Source organism: Pundamilia nyererei, unplaced genomic scaffold, assembly GCF_000239375.1.
Source record: "Pundamilia nyererei isolate P.nyererei 1_Seehausen unplaced genomic scaffold, PunNye1.0 scaffold00073, whole genome shotgun sequence".
Lineage (NCBI taxonomy): Eukaryota > Metazoa > Chordata > Actinopteri > Cichliformes > Cichlidae > Pundamilia > Pundamilia nyererei.
This window is the reverse complement of record NW_005187474.1, coordinates 2,825,318-2,837,126: the sequence shown is the minus strand read 5'-3', so window position 1 is coordinate 2,837,126 and position 11,809 is coordinate 2,825,318. Positions and strand designations below refer to the sequence as shown.

Here is an 11,809-nt window from a genome sequence, read left to right as displayed (position 1 = left end):
ACACACTTACAGTGTACCTACTTGGGGTTTATGTTTTCTCCCTGGTCCTGCAGAGTTGCTAAAACATCTCCACCATTCAGGACGAGGCGAACCTTCTCATCCTTGTCGTCAAACTCCACCAACATGTATTCAACCTAAAAGCAAAACGATCAAAGACAGAATTAGACAAATACTGTATTTAAAGTACTTGCCTGATTTTTTTTTTTTTTTTTTAAATAAACACCAGACTTTCCATCGGCGCTATAGATGCCATCACATCAATTCCAATTCATCAGTTACATTTCCTTGACTTTTGACTCTGCTACCCTGTAATCCCCTGTCTGAAAGAGGGATTAATCTATAACAACAGCATTCCACATGGTTTGAAATCAAAATACTTTGTTCAAGCTGTACAGATTTTTGTGGCTGGTGACGGATGAAGAGATGTGAAGTTTTGAATGAAAATGTAAGAAAACCACAGCGAGCAACAGACAAACCCACATACATTGCATAGTAGCCATTAAGTTACCCACCCACCCATCCGCTTCCGCTTATCCTTTTCAGGGTCGCGGGGGGCGCTGGAGCCTATCCCAGCTGTCATAGGGCGAAAGGCGGGGTACACCCTGGACAGGTCGCCAGTCTGTCGCAGGGCTCCATTAAGTTACCATCCACACAATAAGGAGTGTCCTCATGTGGTAGCAGGCATGCCAGCAGTGTAAGCAGTAAGGGAAAATAAATGAGTGTTGGACCACCACCAGTGACAAAGCTGGACTTCTGTTTTGTCATGTTTTTTGCTCACGGCTCTCTTCAACTCTTATTCAACGCTCCCCAACACCTGACTTAAAAGTCAAAACTGGCTCCATGGTTACGGCCTTGTCATGTCAATAAACTCAAACATGCTGGGAATTACATTGCTTCACATATTGCAAGGAGGCCAAACTAGTTTTACATCGGGGCCCATATACAGCTGCCGGAGCGGTTGGTGCAAAGAAGCACAATTTCAACAAGCACATCTTGGTTTTTCTACACGATAAAGAAATGTCTAAAATTGCTGCCCATAAAGCAGGAAACCTTTTCTTTTAATTTACAGAAAATGTCCTGCTTTATTTATTTTATGGTGGACACATGAAAAACTGAAAATTCTATATCAGACAAACACGAACTTTTCTGTCATTTAATTGTTTATCTATTACTTAATTACTTGTGTGTAGGCAGAGTAGGGCAAGCTGTAATATATGTAAAAATACAGTTAAAAGTCCAAAACTTATGCCTTCCTTTGAAATTTTCTAAATATGGCCAGAGGGTCGGATTGGAGTCTTTGCCTGGCCAATTCTGGAACCCGGGCCTTATGTTTGCCACCGTTGGTATACAGTATCAAAGAGCTGCAGGATTTGTTGCAGTTACATGTGTATGTGCTGCAGTCGGTCAAGGTGCGCGCACACACACACACACACTTAATTAGTCTCTATCAACACAGGACCACTGTTGCATCATGCCCAGCCGCATTACTAATAGATTAAAAGCATTAACAGACAACACCAGCATTAATATTATTCCACAATCCTTACCTCATCGCCCCACTTTAGCACATCTTTCTGACGATCCTTCAGTTTGTTGTAGATGTTGAGAAACTGGATGATACCGTGTTTTCTAATGTGGTCAGCATACTTTCGGGTTTCTTCCCAATTCAGTGGAGATCCCTGTGACAGTAGACCCATCGCACACGCTGACCGCAGGTATAAAGTGACCGCTGTTCGGCTCTTGCTGCCTGCTTTCTATTTAAACGGCACGCCGGGCAATAGCTAGCTAGCTCGTCTGTCCAGGTGGGAGAGCTCGCATGAAGCGTCGGTTAAAACAAGCGGCAGAGTATGGAGGGTTTTCAGCAGAGCCGCGGGCTGAATGAAGGATCTCTTGGGGCTTCTAAGCAACAACGTGCCCTGTCGGTAACCTCAGCTGGACGTCCAAAAGAAACAGGCCCCTGCTCATCACTTGCTAATGCCTCGTTAGCTCGGTACCGTGAGTTAATAACTCCGCACCCGCTGCTAAACGGACGACTTAGTGCCTGGTGACACCAGTTCGGTAAACAGCTACGGACTGAAGCCAGTAAAAGCGCAGCTATATGGGGGGGGAATGACAGCGACGTGCGCCGGTAGAGAAGTCTGTGTTTCGGAACCACTCTGCCGCACGCAGTCGCTCAGTGTTGTTCATATGAACGCCCTCCTACTTCAACACACGTGACATCTTCAGGCGGAGCGTAGCGTGGAGTTGCGTCACTATGACTCAGCAATCTTCGCTTCGAGTCTCCGCCCACCAAGCCGTCAATCATAGCGAGCACCAGGGCACGTTCAAGAGCGAGATGCCGTAGATATAACATTCGTCCATATTACAGTTTTTCGCAAATGCTAAAACAGATTTCACAAACGTTTCCACCATGTTCCCCAGTGTCTAAACACAACACCCTTTTCTAAAGCTACATAAATACAACCACACCTTCCCACTGCAAAACTCAAACTTTCACACCAAAAGAGCAGCTTGAAGCTTTCAAAGAATGTAAACACTATACACATCATTACACACTACAGCAAAACAATTGAAAACACAATGCTCAATTTGTGAAAAGGGTCTTTGTTTCATAACTGCCAATGCATATTTTTTATAAACCATACAGATTGTTGTAGATCTCTGCAGAGGATTAGGCATTTAGATTTGTGAGTTTCATATGAAGAGTATAAATCTATAGAAAATCCTGCATGTACGTACACTACTGTAACACAACTGAATGCAAAAACAGAATCTATTGTACACAACAGTACTCCTGAAAACATGATCAGGGTGTGAAGCTTTTGGTTTTTTTTTTAAATTTATTATTATTTTTTTATTTACATTATTCACACCACAATCACTGTGCGGCATCATGTCGCTGAGCTGCATTGGGCCACATCACCTCACCCACATCGCAGGCTATATTGTCTTTTGCCAGGCACCGCAGGAAAAACGCCCTGGAATGGCGAATCCATCCTTGGAAGGCCTCCGCTGGGATGTCAACACAGGCCAGCTCCATTGCCCTTAGGAGGTTCTCTCTTGTGTATGGTTGTCTGTCATAAACCTTCCATCTCCACGATGAGAAGAACTCCTCTATAGGGTTCAGGAAAGGGGAGTAAGGTGGCAGACAGACGTTTAAAAAGTGGTCACCGTTGGTGGTGAACCACTCTCCGATTTGGTTTGTTCTGTGGAAGCGGACATCGTCCCAAATGATCACAAATGTGAAAGTGCACAGGTGTTCAGAACAACATTCAATCAGGTAGCACAGTATTGTCCAGAAGTAATGTAGGCCACTGAGCAACACAATATGTCCACTAACTGTACTGTTAACATGGATGTATACTTACTTGCACATACTCGTAACGTAGGTCTTTGTGTCGCGCAGAGTTGCACTCAAAGGGAACCCTATAGACCTGTTTCATCCGCGTCTTATTGCGCCGGAGAACTCGATCCATTGTGGCCAAGCTGACATCGTCAATGCTCTCAAAGTTGACATTATCGGCAATGACTTTGTCTCTGATCTCCCAGAGTCTGATGAGGTTGTTCCCAGAACCATATCCACAATGAGGGTTTCTTGTGCCGCTGTAAATATGGCAACCCTCCCACCTCTATGTGGCATTCTTTCAACTCTAAAGAAAGAAACATGTGTTGTCAATTGACATGTGTTACAATACAGTCACAATTGATATGAAACCAATAGACTACTTTCACAGGTTTGTAAAACTGTATTGTGACAAAGAAAGCAATCGAGTACAATACCTATTGTGTTGTCTGAATGCCCTGATAATGGTGGCCACGGTGAACCTACTCAGGTTTGGACGGACTCTTAGTCCTGCTTCAGCCATTGTCATGCCATGGACAATGACACGGTCAATGACTGTTGCTCGCATCTCATCCGTAAAGATGGTGCGAGGTTGTCTTGCTCCTCCTCCTCCTCCAGGGCCAGCTCCTCCTCCTCCAGGGCCAGCTCCTCCTCCTCCAGGGCCAGCTCCTCCTCCTCCAGGGCCAGCTCCTCCTCCTCCAGGGCCAGCTCTTCTTCCAGGGCCAGCTCTTCTTCCAGGGCCAGCTCTTCTTCCAGGGCCAGCTCTTCTTCCAGGGCCAGCTCTTCTCCCTGCTCTGCATCAAATTCCTCTTCCCCTGACTCTGCCTTCATCCAGTGTGTTTGCTTGACCTCTTCAGCATACTGTGCACTCTGAACTTGCTTTTATACATGTGGTCACAGCATTAGCAACAGGTGTCTTCAATTTTGAGTCGTTGTGTGTAATGAATGACGCCAGGTGTGTTCATTGTGTTCAAATATTGCTGACTGTGGCAAGCATGTTGCATCACATGAGCTTTCATTTGAGAATATGAGCAGAGTTCTTTTGCAACTTGTGTTTTAGCAAGGAAAGATGTGTTTAGATTTATGACAACGGAGGATTGTGTTCTGTGAATTGTGTCTTCATGTGTTTATGATATTGGTAAATGATGGCTAGATTTAGTAAATGTGTTTAGACAACTGGTCATTTGGTTTAGAGGACTGGCTTTTGTGTTTTAGCATTTGAGAAAAACTGTAAAATACTTTAATAATTGAAAAATTATTTTTTATTTCTAATTTTAAGATTTTATTTTAGTTTCATTTAAAAGAAAAACAAGCTACACAAAGAAGAAGAAAAAAAAATACCATGACAGTGAGCAACACCAAAATAATCAAAGAACTTATTTAAGAAGGTCTATTTTTTTCTATAGGGTCATCGGTGAGGCTCCACAGGCAACGTCTTTCATCCTCTGTGTTTCTAGCCAGGAACAGATTTACATGGAAGATTTGGTTTATTCTTATATGAAAAAAGAGGGTTATTACATTAAGAACAATGACTATTAAAGACAAAATATCATTTTGCCAGAGTAAATGTGCCTCCTTGTATACACAGAACACAAAATAAAAACACTGTTGTTTATCTGACATAAGGCAAGCTTTTCGTTTCTTTAGTTTTTTGGTTTCATGTTCGTTTGGAGTTTTCTGATTATTGGCTCCCTCTTTGTTTTTGTTTTTTAAAGTAAAGAATAGTATGAGGAAGACTACGGAAGACAAAATCAAAAGCAGCCATGTCCTGTTTGTTTGTTTTTGCAGGGTAACTTATTTACCCTTAGTTTCCACAGCACTAAAATGAACGAGTCATGTTTAGGGTAGAGTGTTCATACTAAGGCAAATTTGCAAAAGTAAATGTAATAATGATACAGCACTCTCGTGAGAGGGCGAGGATAGGCCTATATGCATGAGTTGACAAAATAGCTTGTAGGGTTATTACACTCATGGCCAAATAAGGATTTAAGGATGTGGTTTAACCAAACACAATCGACTGCTCGGGTCACACCCCCTCTGTGTCGATAAAACCTGCACAGTCACTTAGAGGCAATCACTACAAGCGATGTCACTGTCGATGTAATGTTTTTGCCCAAATATTAAGAGTTTCTTAAGTTTTATTCACAAATATATAGTAAAATACATTTGTGAGACTCGGTTTACAGCTTGTTTAAATACATGTGGGTTGTTTAACACATTCTCCACGTGTATGGTTACATACTTATATAATAATTATTTTGTCTCGTTTGTTATATTAATTACTTGTTTCTTCTTTTTTGAGTGTCTGGAAAGCAAAAAGGTGTGGCAAAGGCTGGAGGATTGTGAAGTACTGCAGCTAGATTATAAAGATTAGATTATTAAGCCAAAGCATGTGCTGCCACTGTATGGGGTTTAGAGAGGTTAGGAGAGGGTGGAGAGCTCCCACTGCCCCCCCAAGAGCACAAGGCAACGTTAAAAACAACCATTCAGACTTTCTGTTTGAATTGCTGTTGTCTTCAGGCAGAAGTTTTAGGACATCAAAGATAAGGACAAACATATTATAGATAAGTTTCCAAAAACCACTAAACCACTTCAGTTACACTAAACTCTGCTGGAGAATGACTCATGTGATCAATGGTCAGGGAGACTTTCACTGTATATTGTTTTCCGTGTATGTGCAGAGATTCAAAATGATGTGTCAAAGACATTGCAAACATCATGGGACCTATAAAGACTGAATTAAGACCAGAAACAAAAGGTGCACGTCTCTTTCATATTTTAGAAGACAGGAATGCCGCTTTACTAATCCAGCCAGTTTACCAACGATGCTGTGAAAACCACACACTACTAAATCCCGCTGATAATCATTCAATTTAAGGTTTGTACCGTCAAACAATCCAATTCAATTTTATTTATGAAGCATTTCTTTTTTAAAAACAACAGACTTTGACAAAGTGGTGTACAAAGCACCAAAACAACACAATAAAACAATAAAAACATTAATAATTACAAGATAAGTAAACACCACTCTCATTCTCAGTAAAAGCCAAAGAGTAAAAATGAGCTTTAAGACGTAGTTTTAAAACAGGCAACGAGGGGACCGATTCTAAATCGGGCAGGGAGATTGTTCCAAAGTTTGGGGGCTATAGCTGAAAAAGCTCAATCGCAGCTGTTTTTCATTTGAGTTTTTTGGGACTAGCAGGCCTCAGTGACCTCGAGGGGACATATGGAGTCAACAGCTTAGATATTTGAGCAAACTCACAGCTAGTTTGGAAATAAGACATTGTGCTACAGGCAACGTAGATGAGCATGTCATATGCCTAACTAAGGGCTTGTCATAAAGGCCAGTGTGACTTTACAGACTTAACAGTGAAATATTCAAGTTATGAAATCAGTTCTCTTCATCAGCTTTTGACTGTGAGTTATGATCTCTTATCTTATCAAGTTACGCTCTGTTCAAACACATTCTACTTTTGCTTCCATGTGAGCTCTTTGTGCTAATGCCACTTTTAATGCACATGTTAGCCAAGTTTTGCTGTAATACTTGCAGATGGTGCCCACCAGTTTCTGACTCATAAATTCAAACTTTATGAGTTGTATTGAAAGGTCATTGGACTTTTCAGCCCAGTTACAAAGAACAGAAAGCTGTAAATGCACATATAAATTTGCAAACACAACACATTCTGATTTGTTGATTTATGCAAAGTGTGCCCAAGAGTAGCAATAAAAATGGTTTTCAATAAATGACCACAGCTCAGACTAGCTTATCCTTATTCTCTTTAATTAAAACAAAGAAAAAAAATGGAAACACATGAGCAGTCAGGGAATCCATAAATAACGATTTCCAGCAAAGCTCAGGCTCTGAACATCATTCCCGAGTTAACTTCTTCCTTTTTTTTTGTCCTTTTTACAAAAACAGTGTCTCACCATCACATCTAAACTCATTCAACCCTCATTGTTCCAACACGTTCCTAACCCCAACCTGTTTTCTTTGCTGCAATAGTGTTTATGGTGATCACACAACATACAGAGCAAAGCTGCAGAATGCTGCACGTGGCACACAAGCAGAGAATCTGCAGTCTTGCTCCGTGGTGCGTTTCAACACCAGTCACGAGCGCCTACTCCTGGTAGGTGACGCCAACACTTATTCCAGCTCCAGCTTCTTCTTCTTTTCAAGTATCTGAGAATCACAGTAGCTATAATCACCATAAACAAGACTGTCAGACCATACATTGTTTCCATGGCACTGGGCCAAAAAAAATTGTTGTGCTGCAAGTGAATTTTAACAGGAATCTTGAAATTTATATCTTATATTTGATTTTTAAATAGCACTCCATTTGCTGTAGAAAAAAGGCTAACAAAATTAGTCTGGCTGAATTGGCCCCAGAGTTAGATTTGTCCAAAAAAAAGGAAAAAATAAAGAAGATAAATTAATAATTTACTACATCAATTTATCTCTTTCATAACCATTACCTGGCTTTACTGATGCCAAATATAATATGAAAGCTAAGGACCATTTTCAGGAGCTTGGACAAGTTGGAAACCTCCAGACATGTAAAGTACAAGGTTGTTATGATCTAATTCTTTATATACTGACAGGTGCAGATGAAACTGAACTGGCTCTGGACTCTCGTGTTTTCCGTGTCGGTATGGTGACGACACAGCATGAAATTCCGACTGTGGCTTCTGGCAGCTCATCATCCTCAGTCCATTCATTGAGGTCAGGGTTGTAAACCTGAATGCATTTCTTGTACTTCTTCTCGCCCTCGTTCCAGCCACCGAGGAGATAGATCTTGCTATTCAAAATGGAAATCCCTGCTGTGCTCACCCCCGTGTGAAGAGGTGCGCAGTAGCTCCACTGCCCACTATGAGGGTTGTAAGATTCGACAGCAAGGACGTCCACCCTCTCCCCGCGCCCTCCTAGCTGGCTTCCGCCGATCACATAGGCGCGGTCTCCCACAGTGGCGGCACAGTGCCAGCCTCGAGGCGTGCTCAGACTGCTCTTATCCTGCCAGGTGTCAGTGGAGGGGTCGTAAGAGCACACAGACCTGGAGTAGGCGTTATTAATGTAACCTCCAGATACGAGTATTTTTCCGTCGATCACGGAGCTGCCGTGGCAGCAGCGGGGGACCTCCATGGGTGCTTTCATCTGCCACTGGTTGGAGGAAGGCACGTAGCACTCCACGGAGGCCTGCACACCGTCAGCATTTCGCCCTCCGATGGCAAACAAGAGGCCATTGAATGTGTTGAGGCTGAAGTGGGTGCGCCTCTGGATCATGTTGCTCAAGTGAATCCAAGCATTGAACCGGGAGTCATACCTAAGGAATGCAAAAGGGATTATTTTTATGCTACACATACACTAACTAAAATGACAGATGGTGGGCTTACCTGTCTTAGTTCTTACCTGCAGAAGTTGCTCACGGCATGTTTTGCCTGGTTTCTTGCATCATTCTGGTCCTCACCCCCCGCAACATACAGGAATCCGTCCAGGACTGCAACACACTGATTGAAGCTCTTTGCTGGCATCTCCGTCAGCTTATTCCACACATTATCTGAATCTCTGTAGAGAACGTCTTTGCTGAGAGATTTCTCTGTCAAGGCAGGGCGTCCGCCAACTGTGAGAATCACTTTGAGACCACCACGTACTTTTGTTCTGCGTGACTGGAGGATGTTCTGTTGGTACGGAAGCAGATGGTAATTCATAGCATCGACGAGGAGGCGGTGGCACTCGGGGTCCTGCATCATTCTTGGCACACCTTGGACATGATTCACCAGGTCTTGGGGAGTGATAGTGCCAAACCTGATGAGAGTTAGCAGATCTGCCGCATACTTTAACCTCTTCTCATCAAAGTCCAGCCATTTCATGGCAATCTGGAAGGCTGTAACTTCAGAAGGTAGCTGCAGGGAATCATCTGACAGAAATTCGCTGATCTGCTCATAGGTTAGCTTCAGGAACTGCTCCATCTCAGAAAACTCAATGAAGTTCTCTCTCATGAACTTCTGAGTTGCTTCCTTGGTTTCTTTGAGGTCGTAGGCATCAGCGATATTGGCTACGTACATGCAATTCTCCACACTGAGCTCCTGCATGAGGAAGTCACTGCACATCTTCACTAAGGTGCCAATCTGCAGCAGCATGGCTGCAGCAATAGTGCTGCCAATGCTGTAGAGTGACAGAGTGAGCTTTCCCGAGTATGCGTACGTAATTGCAGTAGCGAGGCCAACCGGTGAGAGGTCGTTCAGGTCTATCTTCTGGAGGGTCGAGTCCTTCTTCAAGATGTTTCTAATGTACTCACTGCAAGAGGCCATGACAACTTTGTGCACATCAAATGACTTTGATTTGGTGGCGACTGTTAGATCACAGAGGAAGCTTTCGTTTCTCATGGTGCTCAGACCTTCAAGGAGGTTCGGGGCATACACAGAATCAGTGACTTCAGTCGAAATGCAGCTAAAGCCATTTCCGCCTTCAAGCAGAGTGTTCAGCCCGTTAATCTTGTTGATGGGGCTGTTCTCAACCATCAGGGCCATATCATTTATGTCTCCCTTGCTCTTTTTGGTTGCCTTGTTCTTTTTGGGTGCCATGGTTTTAGCAGCAGAACACAGCCCGGACCTTCTGAAAAATGAGCACATAAATGTTAGCTTTTTTAGTCTATTTCAACTTGAATGGATAAAAAAGTGTTTTATGAGCGAACTAGATAAAACCAGCTGCAGATAAAGTGCGACAAATGCAACTTGTGACAGAAATTAATTTTTCTGGGTTATCTTATTGATGAAAGCAACTCATTTTAAGCAGTGGGGACAGGGGCAGCAAAAGACACAGCTACCCAAGCTAATAGGTAAAATAACTGGGTAAAAAAGAGCACCCGAGAAAGCAACTGAAGAAAGTGTTCAGCTCTTTGTGAAAGACCATAAGGACAAATAGTTATAGACATTCAAAGACTTTAAGGAAGATTCAGATAACCCTCAGAGAAATTCCTGCACAAAAGGGACAGGACGGAGGCTAAAATGAACTGAGGCAAAGCAGAAAAACTGATTGTTAAAGATTTGAAATTCTGTTTAGAACTCATTGGTGCCCCGTCCCCAGGGCTAAAGAAGAAAAGGGAAAATCTAGCTTACTGTCACAGTGTGGGGTACGAGAGCCAGCATGTGTGAGGACATGAGGGTTCAGGAGGTGCACATGGCACCCTTTATCCTGAAAATCACATAGTCAGGCTTTTAGGGCAACATATATTGCCATCCAGCCAACTTGTCTTTTGGTAAGAACCTTGCTTATTTTAACAAGACCATAATGAACTGCACTGAGCTCACCATACCCTGTGTGAACACTGAAAATGAGCTTATATTTTTCAATGAACAATAAAGTTTTTACAGTTTTAAAATGTGATGTGTTGTCCTCATTGTATCATCAATGAGCGAATAATTGCTATCTGTTTTGTATTTATATTTTATATTATCTTATTATATTTCTAATTTATATTAATCATTTTCTTGTCAAATATGTAAGATGTCTCCACCTTCAATGTTGGTTTTGTTTTGGAACTGTTCAGATTTCTTTTGGCAGATTTGAAAACGTGTGCTACCAGGTGAGCCAGGAGTGTTTAAGTGCATCAGCATGCTCCCTCTTTGCATCTGTCACAATTTATCAGCAGCATGTCCAGGAATAGCAACACTGGCCGGCTCACCCATGACGTTCCTTTTATAGACTTTGAGACATGAACAGCAGGCCTAATGTCCTCTGACTGTTTGCTTGTTCTTTTCTTTTTTGACACTTTTCTTTCATAAATTGTTTCAAGTTTGTCTTAAAGTCTACAATGACGACCGTATACAAGACAAAACACTATCAGAAACGTCATTGCTGGCATTATTTACCACAGGCCTAGCAGACACAGATAGTTCTTTCTCCCATGCCTATGTTTGAAAAATGAAATTACAAGTTCTATTCATCAGACATTTTTGATATTTTGAAGCACAATATTTGGAACGAGAAAGCAGATTTTCTGTTCTGTAAAAGCTTACAAATGCTGATGTACGAGCTTCCTCTGACTGCCTCCTGCTTTGTTATAATGCCAAACAATCAAGCTTTAGAAACTTACCTAAAAAATGAAGTTGAGGCCGGTGAAGAGGGAGCTTGCACCTCCAGTTACTGGAGCAGGAGAGAGACCAGCCGTCACCCCCGTGGAAAGGGATATGCAGTAAACTCCTCCTCCAGGGGAGTGGGTTCCAATCAAGTATTGTGCAATACCAGTGGCAGAAGACCCTCAACGTGAAAGTGTCCCACAATAGCCTGTAATCATCTGATAACAACATGCTGCCGGGTGGCTGTGTATCCTCAGTGGGATGCCATGTGTCACGTGATTAGTGCAAACAACTTTGTACAATTTTACAATAAAACTATTAAAAGTAAATATTCATTTGCAGACACGATGTCGCTGCCAAATAAAGGTTTAATTATAGAGAGGCACGTGCAAC

General features: G+C 42.4%; 2 protein-coding genes across 3 annotated transcripts in view; both read right to left on the bottom strand.

The window, feature by feature from the left end:
- gclc (glutamate-cysteine ligase, catalytic subunit) overlaps positions 1-2,254 on the bottom strand; it is a 10,847-nt gene extending 8,593 nt beyond the window's left edge. The window contains exons 1-2 of the mRNA XM_005737157.1: positions 1,548-2,254; positions 22-134 (exon numbers count right to left, since the gene is read on the bottom strand). Of these exons, the coding sequence (XP_005737214.1) occupies positions 22-134; positions 1,548-1,697 (263 nt within the window). The 5' untranslated portion in view covers positions 1,698-2,254. The remainder of the gene's footprint in view (positions 1-21; positions 135-1,547) is intronic.
- A 4,853-nt stretch (positions 2,255-7,107) lies between these two features.
- klhl31 (kelch-like family member 31) lies at positions 7,108-11,535 on the bottom strand. Of its 2 annotated transcripts, none has more exons than XM_005737156.1 (3): positions 11,434-11,535; positions 8,748-9,950; positions 7,108-8,661 (listed from the first exon to the last, which is right to left on the bottom strand). In XM_005737156.1, exons 2-3 carry the CDS (start codon positions 9,920-9,922, stop codon positions 7,929-7,931), a joined length of 1,908 nt encoding a protein of 635 aa, XP_005737213.1. In that variant the 5' UTR covers positions 9,923-9,950; positions 11,434-11,535; the 3' UTR covers positions 7,108-7,928. The 2 variants fall into 2 exon arrangements, with proteins under 2 accessions (XP_005737213.1, XP_005737212.1); XM_005737155.1 differs by having other exon boundaries at positions 8,748-9,953; positions 11,434-11,534.
- Between the last annotated feature and the right edge of the window lie 274 nt (positions 11,536-11,809).